The sequence below is a fragment of the Cheilinus undulatus genome, linkage group 1 (genome assembly GCF_018320785.1).
Source record: "Cheilinus undulatus linkage group 1, ASM1832078v1, whole genome shotgun sequence".
NCBI classification, from domain to species: Eukaryota; Metazoa; Chordata; class Actinopteri; order Labriformes; family Labridae; genus Cheilinus; species Cheilinus undulatus.
The window spans coordinates 3134997-3151997 of record NC_054865.1 but is presented as its reverse complement, the minus strand read 5'-3'; the positions used below and the strand labels follow the sequence as shown (position 1 = coordinate 3151997).

The 17001-nt window shown below is 40.2% G+C and overlaps 1 protein-coding gene across 1 annotated transcript in view; it reads left to right on the top strand.

Moving 5' to 3' along the window:
* The window catches only part of LOC121511268 (elongation factor-like GTPase 1), a 63380-nt gene that overhangs the window by 12793 nt on the left and 33586 nt on the right, over nucleotides 1–17001 (top strand). The window contains exon 8 of the mRNA XM_041789873.1: nucleotides 6908–7031. Within this exon, the coding sequence (XP_041645807.1) occupies nucleotides 6908–7031 (124 nt within the window). The remainder of the gene's footprint in view (nucleotides 1–6907; nucleotides 7032–17001) is intronic.

Sequence of the window (17001 nt, the reverse complement as noted above, 5' to 3'; positions counted from 1 at the left end):
AGAATTGCAAAAATAGCGCCCCCTAACAGTTTTCAAAGTTAAAGCCCCCTCCTTTGACTTTGTCGTAGATTCATCAAATTTTGTGTGCAGGTGCGTCTTGGGGAGATCTACAAAAAAGCCTCTTGGGCCTACCCTCTATCTCCAACAGGAAATCCGCCATTTTGAATAGATATGCAAAAAAGGGGCTGTTTTTGGCCTTTTCCAGGGGTCATATCTGAACGAACTTGTCCGAGGGATTTCATCCGATCAACTTGTACTTCGGCACAGAGCTACATGAGACATGGCTGATGAAAAGTTATTCGGGGTTTTCTCATTAGTCGAAAGGTGTGGCCATGGCGAGCCCTCAAATTTGCATATGTATCTGGTAAACAGGAAGTAGTTTATAACTCAGCCGTGCATTGTCCAATTGGACTTAAATTGCTAAGGAATATTGACGGCCATGGCCTGCACCCATTCATATGGTCAGATTTTTTACAGATCAAAGCGCCACCTAATGGTGACAGGAAATGTCAAGGTTTATGGTGCAAGCTACAATTTAAAAATTATCCAAGATATCCACTTGAAATTTGTGTCTGGAAGGACTAAAGAAGTGGATTTAGCTCTGTGAAAAATAAAATTGACTTTTAGTCTGAGAGTGTGGCCTCTACGGGGCGACAAAGTCAAGTGTAGCCATTTTGTTTCGCCAAAAATGTTTAAACAGTCATAACTCAAGTATACATGGTCATATCTGAGACATATTTCATGTGCTTGATAGCAGCCATGGCGATTTTTTGTTTGCCATGAAACAGGAAGTAGATTTTTCAAATGGTTTTAAGACATGTAGAGCAATGAAACATAACAAAAAAAAATTAATCGGCATTCTGAGATGATTGATGTTCATTTTGTAGGTGGGCGTTGCCTATTGGCTCAATGGTGCCCCCTACAACATTTAAAAAATTCAGCCCCCCCAGCAGGTTTGACCTAGGATTTTGAACAAGTGTGGGCAGATGCGTCATGTCAGGACGCACAAAAAATCCTCATTTTGAATTTTTTGGTAAAACAAGGCATACTTTAGGGGTTATATTTGAACAAACTCGTCCTAGGGTGTTCATCCAAACTACTTCATCTTTGGTGTAAAGCAAGAAGAGATGTCCTAGGCCAAAAGTTATTCAGGAATTTCTCATTAGAGGAAAGGCATGGCCATGGCGGCCCCTTAAATAGAAATGTTTCATTATGTGATAAAAGTGGCTGGTGCTCACTAAAAAAAATTTCCATTTATTACAAGATTGGCCAAATCCTGCTGAAACTAGCCCAGGCACATCCCTCAAGGTTGGTATTACTCAGATTTGAAGGTCAAGAGTCCTTACCTAAAATGGTGTGGCCATGGGAATTTTTCATTCACCGTGTAACAGGAAGTAGAATTATCTAGTGCTTACAAAACTAGTAAAGCCATGAAACTTTGCAGAAAAATACTCAGTAGCAAAACGAGATGATTGATAGGATGAGTGTTGATGGGCATGGCTTTTTGGTTCAGTGGCGCCCCCTACAATTTTTTGAAAATTTAGCCCCTCCAGCAGGTTTAACCTAGGATTTTAAAAATTCTTGAGCTTATACATCATTTTAAATTCTACAAAAAAGCCTCTTGGACCCATGCCATAAGACAAACAGGAAGTCAGCCATTTTGATTTTTGTGGTCAAAAAGCAGCACATTGCAGACTTCACAATTTTCAAAATTCCTCATGAGGAATTCATCCACACACCTTTATGTGAAGGATATTGTAAGAAGACATGTCATAGTTCAAACTTTCATTGGAATTTTTTCATTACTGAAAGGGGCATGGCCATGGGGAATTTTTCTTCACCATGAACAGGAAGTGGAATTATCCTGGTCTTAGCAAACTTGTAAAGCCATGAAAATTGGCAGAAAAATACCAATTTATGAAATGAGATGATTGATAGGTAGATTGTTGATGGGCATGGCTTTTTGGCTCAGTGGCACCCCCTACAGTATTTCAAAAATTCAGCCCCTGCAGCAGGTTTAACCAAATATTTTGAAAACTCTTGAGCTTATAAAACATTGTAAGATCTACAAAAACATCTCTTGGACCTATGCCAAAAAACAAACAGGAAGTCCGCTAATTTTGATTTTTTTGGGGGGCAAAAATTTGCATATTGCATGCTTCACAATTTTCAGAATTCCTCTTGGGGAGATCATCCAGACAACTTCATGTTAAGGATATTGTAAGAAGACATGTCATAGTTCAAATGTTCATTGGAATTTTTTCAGTACTGAAAGGGGCATGGCCATGGTGAATTTTACTTTGCCATGAAAAGGAAGTATAATTATCCTGGGCTTGGAAAAATTGTGGAGTTGTGAAACCTGGCACAATAATTCACAGTGGGAAGGTCAGATGACTGCCTTTTGTGTTTTGGGTGGGCATGGAGTATTTGCTCATTGGTGCCCCCTACAATTTTTCAAAACATCAGCCCCCGCAGTGCATATTACCAAGGAATTTGAAAATGCTTCAGCATATCTGTCATCTCAGGACCTTTAAGAAGCCTCTTGGACCCAAATTGTAAAACAAAAACAAGTCTATTTTTGTCATTTTTCATGTTGAAATGTTCAAATCTCAGTCCTCTCTTAATGGAAACAAAATTAAGGCTATGCTGCCATCTTTTCATGATGCACAGTATTGCAACACAATTAAGGACAGGGTCCAAACAGCAAACAACACATTACAAAGTTTACTTCTGTCTATTTATCCATGAATAGAAGGTAAATTGCCAAATTGAGATGAGATGTAAAAGCACTGAATAATGTAATAATGATACAAACTTGTACACATCTGTACATCTGTATTTTATGCATCTATATCTGCTTATTTTACACATCTGTTGCCATGGCAAAACATTAAAGGTCTTGCAAAAAAAGGTTGGGGTAACTAAAAGAATGGAAAAATTATCTTAAAAAAATGAATGATTAAGAGCAACTTGCTTGTTATGACAAAGGTCAAAACCTTCAGTGACCCACTAGATGGCAGCAAAGACCACTTTTTGTGGCTGTGCCTGGTGCTGTGTCAATATAATGGGAAGACATTGTAGTATCACTTAAAAGTGGTCTTATTTGACTGGGACAACCTTTAATAACAACAAAAAAACCCTTTATACTTAGGATGAAATTTATTGTCCTGATTGGGGAATGGGACTTTTGCTTGGTCTGTTTGTCTGCTGTATACTTCTTGAGTTTTGATCCCAGAGTGACAAGAAGTCTGAGGAGTCTTGGCTTGTGTCGCAGACATGGAATATGAAATACTGAGGGTGCTTGGTTTACAGTAAAGTACTGTTTGTATCTGTCTGTTTATCCATAAATACATGGATAAAAAAACAAACAAACTGAGAGGAGATAACAAAGCATTGAAGATAATAATGAAACAAACTTGTACACATCTGTATTTCTGTATTTTCTCCTCTATCTTCCACACTGATGATTGCAACAATCTGAGGACAGTTAATGCTTTCTGACACAGTCATTTTTCTCCTGTGGAGTGAGCGTGAACAAGAGGGAGTGAGACTGCAAGCATGCAAAACAGGAAGAGAGAGAGAGCAACTAAGCCAAGCAGAGCAGAAAGAGGAGCTGTGAAGCCGACAGTGAAGCGATTAGTTCATTTTTTTGAGTTGCATTCAAAATTTTCAGGGCTCATACCTCATGCTCATTTGGCCTTACTTCCAAAGTAACGGCAAGCTCTGGAAATTAATGAGGAGGATCCCCCTCTGTTTCTGTGAAACTGTGAGCGTTGCAAAACCCTCAAACCCCATGGGAGTAGCGCGCCTTGTTGCTGGCGCTCGACTGTTGCTGCACACCCACGGTCGCTGCACATCCCGACGTGCAAGGGTTGCGAGGGCCCGTCATCACTGCTTGCAGCTTTAATTTGAATTGAGTTTTCAGAGAGATCAAATGGGATCAATTACTGTATCACATATCTCTGAAATAGTGCTGAAAACACTCTCTCAGAAACCAGTCAGTGATGGACAGCTCCAAAACATGTGTGTATAGTTTGCAGGAGACAGATTTTGGACAATCTTTCTTTAGTCCAATGGGCTCTATGAATATTTTTACATTGAATCAGACTGTGCCTTGCACAAATAGAGGATGTATGAATCCTCTTGATAGCTACTTCCCATATTTCATTTGGTATTCCCTCATCTAACTCCTCCCACTTAGATTTGATGTTAGCCAATGAGATTGATTGTGAAGAACACATTTTTCTGTAAAATATTGTCACAGCACCTTTCAGAGTTGAGAGTGGAGTGAGAAAAATATCAAACTGTGTTTCGCTTGGGAGAGCTGGAAGTCTGGAGTCCATGCTGCGAACATAGCTCAGAATCTGTAGATTTCTAAAAAAAGTGATGACTTGGAAGACTAAATTTTGTTACAAGAGCTTCAAATGTGGCAAATGTTTTATTTATTATATAAATTGTTAAATGTTCTAAATCCAAGATCGAACCAAATTTGAAAAGCACTATCATCCATAGATGGTTTAAAGGCTGGATTCTAAGTCACTGAGGCGGAAAAAGGGTCTTCTGAAATCCAAAGCGGCGTCTAAACTGATTTAAAATCTTCAATGTTGATTTCACACAGATATTACTATTGAAACGTGAACAAGGTCCTGTAATGAAAGAGTGAACAAGGGAAGGCAGAGATACTGGCATAGCTGATGCACTTTCCATCTCCAGCCATATGGGAAATGAGGAGGTCTCTATTTTGTAGCCAGTACTGAATAATCCTGAAATGATCTGCCCAATAATAGCACCTAAAGTCTGGCAGTGCCAACTCTCCGTCTGACTTAGGCCTCTGTAAGATTGCCCTCTGTATCCTGGCAGTTTTTCCTTCCCACATAAAAGAAAGAATTGATCCATTGACCTTTTTAAAAAAATTGTTTGAGAGGAATATCGGTAGGCATTGAAAGAAATACAAGAATTTAGGGAGAATATTCATTTTTATGGAGTAAACTTTTGCAGCTAACGAAAGATGAAGTAGGGACCAGTGTTCAAAATCATCCTTTGTTTTTGTTAACAGAGGAGCAAAGTTAGCCTGAAAGAGATTCTCAAATCTATCAGTGACTTGTATACCAAGATATACAAAACTAATCTGCGCAATTTTGAAAGGAAAATTGTGTAATAGAAAGTTTCTTGCAGACTTATTAAGCAGCATCAGCTCGCTTTTGCTTAAATTGAGTTTGTACCCAGATAACTTGCCAAAAGCTGTGAAGACAGCAGGTGCAGAGGGAACAGAAGTGGAAAAGTCAGATATACAGTATATAACAACAAACCATCTGCATACAAAGACAATTTATGTACATGGCCGTGCCAAACTATACCCCTGATGAGAGATTTGGAGCGAAGTGTGATTGCCAGTGGCTCAATAGCCAGGGCAAACAATGGCTACTTTCACACTGCCTCTCTTTTCCATGTCTGTTTCGCCTTCGTTCCACAATGCCGTTCTGTATGAAAGTGACTATTCCGCAATGGGGGGTCAATCTTGCCCTACCTCTGATCCGCATCGAGAGGTAGTATCAGAGCTGTAACAGACTTCTGCAACGAATATGAAAGGACGTCACGGCATTCCGCAACGGCAAGTTTGTGCTGCTGTCTCCATACACGAGAGATTTAAAAACCAGCGCAGTGTAATGGAGCGGCATTTCATTGGAGAAAACAACAGGGGGATAAAACAAAGAATAATCTGGATTAACTGGAGAGACTGTGAGGTTAGAGAGCTGATCACACTCTGTACAGGAGAGGAGAGAGCAGACACATCTCTGCTCACAGCAGCGTCAGTGAAGTTGCATGATGTGTTCAAGTGAGCTCGGTACTCTGAAGTTTCTGGCCTCTGATGTAAATAGTGCGCTGTGACACTGCTTAAAGTCAGACCTCCAACTCAGAAACATGGAGGAAAAAAAGTCTGTAGGATCTAATTGATCAAAATGAATGTTCATGTCATTTTCACCGTTTTTTTATTTAGAAAATACAAAGTTTTGAACCAAGAAATCCAGAGTTTCGAGTTTCAGTGGCTGCCATCTGATTACGGGACGCCGGGGTGTTGTGTGTAATCTCATGCGTGCACGGCTCTGTTACACCTTTGTGTAAATTGCTCATTGCACCTTTATTGCGGAATCTCTGCGTAAAAACGGCTATTAGGGGGCTGAGGGGGCAACCCTGACGTGTTGAGGGAAAAAGCCTGACAGAGTATTATTAGTCCTGACCGAGGCTTTAGGGGATGCATAAAGAAGTCTAATCCAAGAAATAAAACTGGGGCCAAAGCCAAATTTGTTGAGAGTGGGGAAAAACGGTATCCCCACTCCACCCGGTCAAACGCTTTCTCTGCATCAAGGGATAGTTTCACAGTTTGAGCTTTATTGTAAATGTTCGTATATAAGGCTGTCGGTTATAAAGTGTTAAAGAGAGACCTAAGAGCCTTGCTTAAAACAAAACACAAAATAATACCATAAACTAGCAGTAGATTCCACTGCATCTATGATGAAAGCATAAATGAACAACATTTGGAGTGGATCATACATAACTCTTAGTATAACCGACAGAATGAGGTGACTAAAAAAATATCACCTGTAGTAGATCAGGTATTTACCCCACCATAAAGTCTTCAGGAGAGAAAGTCAGCTTGTAAAATGCCTCTGCTGCCTCGGGAGAGTTAAAGATGTGCTACAAAAAACTCTTAAATGAATGAGGAAAAAAAGGCACAATGACTCCTTTTATGGTTCCTTTCAAATCAGAAGTTATCAGAGCTCTTGCTTCTTTAAAACTTCTATGTTATACTTCATGAGAGCAACAAATTACTCACACTGTCTTTTTTGAAACTGAATCTCTCAAAAACCCAAATGAAAGACTTAACATTTGATTTTGTGTTTTGTAGTATCCAGCAGTTTGCCAACATCTACAGCCAAAGAATGGGAATTAAGGCAGAAGTGCTGCTCAGAACTCTCTGGGGAGATTTCTACCTCAATGCAAAGGCAAAGAAGATCATGAAAGGTGCTCAGGTAATGTCACTACATGCTGTAACCATCACTAGAAAATGTGTTGTAAAAACAGCTCAAGTAAATGTTAATTATATTCCAGAGTATGCTCATATGAAATGTTGGTCATTTAAATTGGAACAATAAGCAATATTTACTTTTTTTCCCGACTGACAATTGATGCATTTTCACTTAAGATATAGCAGTCTTCATAACAGTTGTTATCTTAAAAGAATCATCCAGAGAGAGCACCTCTTACACAGTCCTGAGGTAAGAATACAGAGGCCTCTGGGCACAACATTTTGAAGGGCCCTTCGCCACCACACACAAGCATGCAATCAAGGTTTTGAATATTAGGCTGGTATTTGTTGAAGCTTATACAGGATTCACACTGACAGGCTACATACCATATGATCACAGAAAAGGATGAAATCAACTCATATAGATCCTCTTTGAAAGGATTCAAACTGAACAGATCCAGATGTGTCTCATACTACAATGGCGTGCAAAAGTACTCATACCCCTTGAACTTTTCCACATTTTCTCACACTACAACCACAAATGTAAATGGGATTTTGAGTGAAAGATGACCACAAAGTGGCACATAATTGTGAAGTGGAAGGAAAATTATACATGGCTTTCAAAATTTTTTACAAATGAATATCTGGAAAGTGTTGTGTGCAAAAGTATTTAGCCCCCTGAAGTCTAATACCCATGAATTAAATCCAGTGCAACCAGTTGCCTTCAGAAGTCAGCTAATTGGTAAATAGTCCATCTGTATATAATCTGATCTCAGTATAAATACAACAGTTCTGTGAAGGTCTCAGATGTATAGAGAAAATGGCCGTCTACCTAAACTTACAGGCCAGGCAAGGAGAGCATTGATCAGAGAAGCAACTAAGAGGCCCATGATAGATCCACCTGCAGAGATCCACAGCTCAGGTGGGAGAAACTGTCCACAGGACAACTATTAGTCGTGCACTCCGCAAATCTGGCCTTTATGGCAGGGTAGCAAGAGGAAGCCACTGTTGGGAAAAAAGTTAAAAGGAGTCTCATTTTCAGTTTTTCAAAAGCCATGTGGGGGACGCCAAACATGTGCAAGAAGGTGCTTTGGTCAGATAAGACCAAAATGGAACCTTTTGCCCTAAATGCAAGCTGCTATGTCTGGTGGAAAACTAACACTGCACATGCTTTTCTTCAGCTGGTACAGGTGAGCCTGTCAGAGTTGATGGCAAGATGGATGGAGCCAAATACAAGTCAATCTAGGAGGAAAACCAGTTAGAATTGGCGAAGGACTTAAGACTGGGGCGGAGGTTCACCTTCCAGACCATGACCCTAAACATACAGCCAGAACTACAATGGAATGGTTTAGATTGAATCATATTCAGTAGGGGTGTAACGAAATTTCGTGGCATGAAATGTCACAAAATTAAAAAACAGCAAAATAAAATACAAAGATGCACAAAATAAAATGTAGTAAAAAAAAAAGTTTTAAGAACACGAAGAGGCGCGATGAGATTTGACCCTCTCACTTGCCATAGCAGCTTACACGCTACAGTGTTTACAAGATGGACGGTGATGTGGAGATAGTGGATGCTCCGTTGACTCATAAGTCAGTTGTGTGGAGTCATTTTGGCTTTCCAGCAGTGAGGCAAGAAAATGGTGATAAGATTGTGGACCGAACTAAGACTATCTGCAAACTCTGTCGGTACAGTATGGCTTATACCGTGGCGAGCACTATGAACATGACCTAGCATTTACAATGCTATCACTAGTTCTTTTTATTAATTTCTTAAACATAAAAGTTTTGAAAGCTTTTGTCTTAGGGCCTTTATACTTTCGGCTCAAAAGGCACAAACCAAAATCAAATCTCTTAGCTTATAACAATTATAACAATTCTGTTTTCAACAAGTAGATCACTACCCACTGCGCAGATAGGTCCAAACAACTTCTTTTCTACGTCATTTTTGCACATCTAATTTTTGTCCCATGAAGGTGCAGACTGTTACACAAGACGTCTTTTTTCCGATGTCCAGTGAACATCCATTAAAGACGTCCACAGTACCTCCGTATAGGAACTAATTGTTGTCCAAAGGGAGCTTGATTGCAGGGACAGGTGTGTCCAATCAGCCTCAGCACCACTGGGGGAAGGGAGCAGCCTCAGAAGAAACACAGTGAAGTAAACAGCAGTCACCACAACACAGGAACCGGAAATACCAAAATAAACTTAAGTGAAACGAGAAACACCACACTCATTTTAGACATTGTTTTTATACTGCTTCTAGTTTTTGTGCATAACTGTAGTCCCATTTCAGAAGGTGGCATACTGTTCCATCTCATTTTCCTAAAGCTTCACCTGATTTTCTCAGCAGCAGATGGTAACTGGAAATGTATACAAAGGTGTTATACATTTCCATTTCAAACCTGCTGCTGAGCCAAACTAAGCTACAGGAAAATTAACTGGTACATGAAACAAGTCCTCCACCTTCTGGACACATGGGACTACAGTCAGGTTTACAATAAATCACAATCCAATCCCGATGGGTTTCTTCCCCATCTTTATTGCAAACATGTCACTCAAGAACCTCTTGACTTAAGTTGAGAAGTACTATTACTACTACTACTAAACAGTAGTCAGCGTAACCCGCAGTTAAGTTTGTAAAAACAATAGTAGCAAAATACAATAAATAAAATTACCTTATCTTTGGTATGTACCACAAATATGAGAACAATAAAAATATAAAACAATAAAAATTAAAGTGTAAAAACTGAGGTAAAAATCCAACCCAACACAGAAAGAGTAAAGGGCTGACCAGATTCCCCTAACAAAAATCAAAAAATCAGTCCTGAGTGACTGTGAACCCCCCCCCACTTCTTTGTGGCGCATGCTTTAAATGCTCTGAAGCATGTGTCCTTATGAAGTCCGCAGTTGCCGTGTCATCAAATTGCATGACTCCATCCTCTCTTCACGCTGAATTACGTTTAGATGTTCAGCTGCATGTGTTCAGACAGCATCTTCTTTTCCCTCCAGGTGAATTCAGTACAGCATCTTGTATTGCTTGATAGATTTTGTATTCTTGAGGGATGTTTTGTCCTTTGTTGTTGTTTTGTCCGGCTCACAGCTAAGCACATACACTTACGTTTAGCGGGGTGTCTTGCTCTCACTGGCCAGGGAAAGGCGCATTATCCGCGGGGGCGGGTATGACGAAGAGTCGGGAAGTCAGACTTGCTGACAGCAACTTTTACACAGATGCATTCGGCATCGCCTTTCTCCTTAAAGCTTCCAAAGACTCTGCCATCACATCCCTGCTCTTCATCATCTATGTTGTTTTCTAGGTTAAAGTGCAGGACATTTATTTTGATTGGTATCCTCGCTGCGTGCATGCACATTTGTGTAGAAATGCTGCAACTACGTTACACCAAAGCATAAAAAGCTGCTGATAAAAACACTTAACTGTGTCTCCTAGTGTGGTGTTAGTTATACTACAGTATAAAATCTGTGTTTTAACTAAAATAATATTAACGATGTCTCCCAGTTGAAAAGTTCACCACACTGGCATTCATGACTTAGTATCCACCATTAACATTTGAGTTTACTGTAAATTTGGCTAGCTGGGCTGAGCTAGTACTTGTTAGCATTCTCCATCTTTGTTTACCCCCACAAAATCGCAAAAGGTGGACACTGGTTATACATTATAGAACATAAAAGGTAACTTGGAGTCAAATATACTTACCTTTAATTTAAGCTTGTATTTCTTTAATGGCCCGACCAAGTCTGTGTGTCTGCTGTTGGCAGGCGGCACAAGCTTCCAGGTTAACAAAGGACATATGTCATTTTTCCTGCTGATGGTTTCACGCTTGCACAGATTAGCTTTTGTCACTCCGCTTGTGAGCAGTTACCTTGGTCGCTGAGGTTACATGGTTGCCTGAGAAAACGTGTTTTATTTTCAGTAAATATATTTATATGTGTGTAACAAAAAAAATGCTGGTGTGAGCAGTATATTAAATAATGTCTATTTCATGCGCTTTTTAATTTATGTCAATATTCTGCACCTGACGTTCACGTCCACAAGACGTTGAAAAAAACGACTACACAAGCATTCAAATATTGAACTGCATATCAATGTCCTGAGAGGTTGCACTTGGACGTCCAGATCCACAACTTGATTTAGAGGTCAGAATGACGTGCAGATTGGTTCCTGGACCAACTGACTTGATTTAGACCAGATCTACACGTCCTGTAGACGTCCAATGTTTAGTGGGTACCTTGCTGAGGCTGAAACTACAGCAAAAAGACATTATCTAAGAAACAAACAAACACCTGAGACAGGCAAGCCACAAAACTTGGTCTTTTTGTTTTTTAGTCTTTTCCTAACTAAGTGCACAAAACAAGCAAGTATTTCTCCATCTTCTGCCATTCTCCTGTGCAGAATTTTAGAATAAAATGTTATTTTGAGTTAACTTAGGACTAGTGCAAAATACAAACATAAGATTCTGTCTCTCCAGAAGTAAATGCAAAAATATATACATTTTTTTTTAGTGTCTCCCTTATGCAGACTTACAAACATACGAAAGTTTTTGCTGCTTGTCTTCAGTACAAAATAAAATGCTCTTTGAAAAAAATAATTATTTGTAGTTTTTTCCTTAATCAGACTAAAATGCAAAATACAAACATAAAATCTCAATCTCTTCACTAAAAAATAATAAAAAAGAACTAGTGACATTGGTAAATTTGTTTTAATTCTTTCTTGGTGAAGCAATAGACTCCCACACACTGTCTCCAACTTTTGCTGTCAAAACAGTTTTTCATCAACAAAAATTCGTTACACAGATCTTCATTGGGTAATTTTTTTTCATTTTTTATATCGTATCAGAAGTATTTTGTATCGTGAGCCCTATATCGTATTTCGTATCATGAGTTGACTATTTCTTTACACCCCTAATATTCATACAGTCAGCCTAAACATACAGCCAGAGCTACAATGGGATGGTTTAGATTGAAGCATATTCAGACAACAAGCCTAAACATACAGCCAGAGCTACAATGGAATGGTTTAGATTGAAGCATATTCATGTTTTAGAATGGCCCAGTCAAAGTCCAGACCTAAATGTCATTGAGAATCTGTGGCAAGACTTCAAAATTGCTGTTCACTGATGCTCTCCATCAAATCTGACTGAGCTTGAGCTATTCTGCAAAGAGGAATGGATAATAATTTCAGAGTCTAGATGTGCCAAGTTGGTAGAGACATACCCCAAAATACTTGCAGCTGTAATTGCAGCAAAAAGTGGCTCTACAAAGTCTTACAAAGTACTTTTGCACACCACACTTAACAGATTTTCATTTGTAAAAAGTTTTGATAGCCATGCATACTTTATCTTTCACTTCACAATTATGCACCACTTTATATTGACAAGACTAGCATGTCAGAAAATTTTCTTACGTCATTATCTAATTGGACACCCTGACGTCAGTGACGTGAATCCTGATTTCTACAAACAGGAGAGTAAATTGTTCCTTATCTTTGCAGCATCATACAAGAGTCCCTAATTTTACTCCCTCCGAGGAACTAATGTGTACATTTTATTTACAGTATTTATGTTTTTTTAAGTCATCACATGCATATCTGAAGATCTATCTGAAGGAGTGCCAGACAGTCCATGCTGTCCATCTCTTGATACATCCATAATTGTTATCCATAATCCAATCCGAGCTTTTATTTTTCTTCTTTTATGAGCTAAAGATTGCTGCAATCACACAGAGCGCTTCTGTTGTAGACGCTTTAATTGATGTAATTGACACTTTTTGACCCACCCACCTGACACACAGTTGCGGAGACTGTGGTGATGTCAGCATACAACAAGCAATCGGGATCACTCTTGTAGGGATGTCCTGATCAGATTTTTTTCACTTCAGATACGATACCGATATTTCAACCTTGAGGCTGATACCGATATCGGCCGTTACGATATCAGCACGAATCATACATACTTTTATTACTTATTTTGTAGTATGGAATGTTAGAAAAGGCTATTACTCAGAGAACAAGTCAGCAACAGTAGGTACGAGAAAAACTGACCCATTTATTATTAACCAATGGGTTACATAAATTTTGACCTTAAACATAAGCACATTCTACAATTAAATAGAACAAATCAAAAATAAATTAGACAGGCCTGTCTATACTGTGTTTCTTTCTGTGAGCATGAATGTGTGGGGACAGGGTGTGAAAGCCAAAATGCTTATCTTCTTAAAAAAGAATCTCCACATCATGCTCGGACTGCAGAAAGTGGAGATGGAGGAGTAGGAAGGGTTTTGTTAGGAATTTAGTTAACTGACTGATTATTATTTGTTTTCTGCTCTTGTTATTAGAGTGAGGTATTTATTTTGAAATTGGAGCTGTGGACTCTTAACTTCAAGCAGTTGGACAATAGACAATATTGTGGGTTTTTTTTCCCCTGCCCTCAGTTGTTCCCACCATATACTGGCAGTAAAAAATAACTGAGGTGAACTTCATTTGTTATTTTGCACTTTATAAGTATTTGTTTTTATTGGATTTATTGAGGTAATTTTTCAGGCTTGTCTAATTTGTTTTTGATGTATTCTATTCAATTGTAGAATATGCTTATGTTTAAGGTCAAAATTTATGTAACCCATTGGTTAAAAATAGGCTTGAGGTTCAATTAAGCGTTTAAACTCGACATTACTCACCACTGACAGGGGCTCGTCATCGATCTTTTCTGTTATAGCTAATGCCTTTTTGCCGTCCCATGGGAGTTTATCACACTTTCCAAATGTTTCGGACAGCGTCGGTTGTTTGAAGGGCGGAGCCTTGTTATTTCTTCGTGTTCTTGTGAAAATCCTCATGCTGTTTTTTGTGATGCTTCTTCGAATGCCCGATGAGGTTGGTCGTATTAAACTTCCTCGGTTCTTTGCCACCACAGGGAACTTGTGCATGACAAGTTTTGCACTCAGCTGCAACGTCTTTATCTGACTTTAACGAAAAATACTGCGACACAGCTGACATCACTCCTACTCCCTGCTACTGTGTTAGCAGTTAGCACCGGTTAGCACTCAAGCACGCTGTTGTTGTGATCACGTGGGCTCTGCATGCTGGATCCTGTGGCGCTGCTGGATAGAAGTGCTGGAGCGGAGTCTGGAATGGACTGCTTGTATCAGAGTGCTTAAATCAGAGAGTTTAGATGTAATCTGATATAATCCGATAGTTTTTTTTTTTTGTTGTTTTTTTTTGTTTGTTTTTTTTTTTGCTGATATCGGACCAATATCCGATATCAATATCGGATCGGGACACCTCTATACTCTTGTAATGAGGCCAGGCTGTCAGCAAAGATCTGAAATGGAGCCGTGGTGAACAACCAAAAACAAGTGTAGTGTGAGCAGCCTTTATGAGGGTTCAGGGGGATGCTGAGTATCCATGCATCACCTGAATTCTCTATCATTTATTTTTGCAGAACCACTTACATGTGCTGTTTTCAAGACAATTTAAGTAAAGATTTGGGTTTCAAATGAGAACAATTCTGTTTCCCCTTGCAACATGTTGAAGATCAAAACATTTTATTTATGCTTCCTTAAAACAGTCAGAAAGGGGTGATGTTTATCTTTAAAGCTACATAAGATGGGTGGAGTAAAAATTTTGTTTAAAACTGTACCACAGGAACTATTCTTAAAACAAAATCACGAAAGCAAAATGTGTGGTCACAGATAAACAGGTGCATCTCAAAAAATTAGAATATCATGAAAAAGTTCACTATTTTTGTTACTCTTTTCTGAAAGTGAAACCCATATATTGTATAGACTTGTGGCACATAGAGTGGAATTTTTCAGGCCTTTATTTCTTGAAATATTGATGATTATGGCTTACAGATAAGAGAACCCAAAATTCAGTGTCTCAAAAAATTAGAATATTCCGTAAGATCAATAAAAAAGGATGTTTTCAACAGAAATGTCAGGCTTCTGAAAAGTATGTTGATTTCTATGCACTCAATACTCGGTTGGGCCTCCTTTTGCTTGAAATACTGCATCAGTGCGGCGTGGCATGGAGGCAATCAGCCTGTGGCACTGCTCAGGTGTAAGTGATGCCCAGGTTGCTTTGATAGCGGCCTTCAGGTCACTTCTCCTCCAGACTCTGGGACCTAGAAGACTGGAGAGGTTGCTTGAAGTCCAGTGTGAAGTTTCCACAGTCAGTGATGATTTAGGCTGCCATGGCATCTGCTGGTGTTGGTCCACTGTATTTTATGAAGTCCACAGTCAATGCAGCCATCTACCAGGACATTTTACAGCACTTCATGCTTCCTTCTGCTGACAAGCTTTATGGAGATGCTGATTTCATTTTCCAGTAGGACTTTGCACCTGCTCACACTGCCAAAGGTACCAAAAGCTGGTTCAGTGACCATGGTGTTACTGTGCTTGATTGGTCAGCAAACTGGCCTGACCTGAACCCCATAGAGAATCTTTGGGGTATTGTCAAGAGGAAGATGAGAGACACCAGTCCCAAAATTTCAGATGACCTGAAGGCCACTATCAAAGCAACCTGGGCTTCCATTACACCTGAGCAGAGCCACAGGCTGATCGCCTCCATGCCACGCCACATTGATGGAGTAATTCATGCAAAAGGAGGCCCAACCAAGTATTGAAGGCATAGAAATGAACATACTTTTCAGAAGCCTGACATTTCTGTTTAAAATATCCTTTTTTTAATTGATCTTATGTAATCTAATTTTTTGAGACACTGAATTTTGGGTTTTCTTATCTGTAAGCCATAATCATCAACATTTCACGAAATAAAGGCTTGAAATACTTCACTTTATGTGTAACAAGTGTATATAATATATGGGTTTCACTTTCAGAAAAGAGTGACAAAAAATACTGAACTTTTTCATGATATTCTACTTTTTTGAGATGCACTAGTAGTCTCTCCAGTGTGTCCTGGGTCTTCCCCGGGGCCTCTTCCCAGTGGGACTTTCCCCCTAACACCTCACCAGGAAGGCGTCCAGGAGGCATCCGGACCAGGTGCCCGAGCCACCTCATCTGGCTCCTCTCAACATGGAGGAGCAGCGGCTCTACTCTGAGTCTTTCCCAGATGGCTGAGCTTCTCACCCTATCTCTAAGGAAGAGCCCAGACACCCTGCGTAGGAAACTCATTTCAGATGCCTGTATCTGCGATCTCGTTCTTTCTGTCACAACCCACAGTTCATGACCATAGGTGAGGGTGGAAACGTAGATCGACCGGTAAATTGAGAGCTTCGCCTTTTGACTCAGCTCTTTCTTCACTACGACAGATCAATGCAGAGACCGCATCACTGCTGACGCCGCACCGATCCGCCTGCCGATCTCCCGCTCCACTCTTCCATCACTCGTGAACAAGACCCCGAGATACTTGAACTCCTCCACTTGGGGCAGGATCTCATTCCCAACCCGGAGAGGGCATTCCACCCTTTTCCGACTGAGGACCATGGCCTTGGATTTGGAGGTGTTGATTCTCACCCCAGCCGCTTCACACTCAGTTGCATACTGTTCCAGTGAGAGCTGGAGGTCCTGGTCTGATGAAGCCAACAGAACCACATCATCATCATCAAAAAGCAGAGACTTAATCCTGAGGCCACCAAACTTCACGCACCGGGAATGAGTTCGACAATTGTCCGGCATTGCGGACCAAGCTCTGGCACCGGTCGTACAGGGACCGAACAGCCCTTATCAGGGGGTCCAGCACCCCATACTCCCAGAGCACCCTCCACAGGATTCTTCGCGGGACACGGTCGAATGCCTTCTCCACGTTCACAAAACACATGTAGACTGGTTGGGCAAACTCCCATGCACCCTCTAGGACCCTACCGAGAGTGAAGAGTTGAGGATAGACAGAATCTGAGGATAGACTATCTGACGGACCCTCCTCTCCAGGATCCCCGAATAGACCTTACCGGGGAGGCTGAGAAGTGTGATCCCCCTATAATTGGAACACACCCTCCGGTCCTCCTT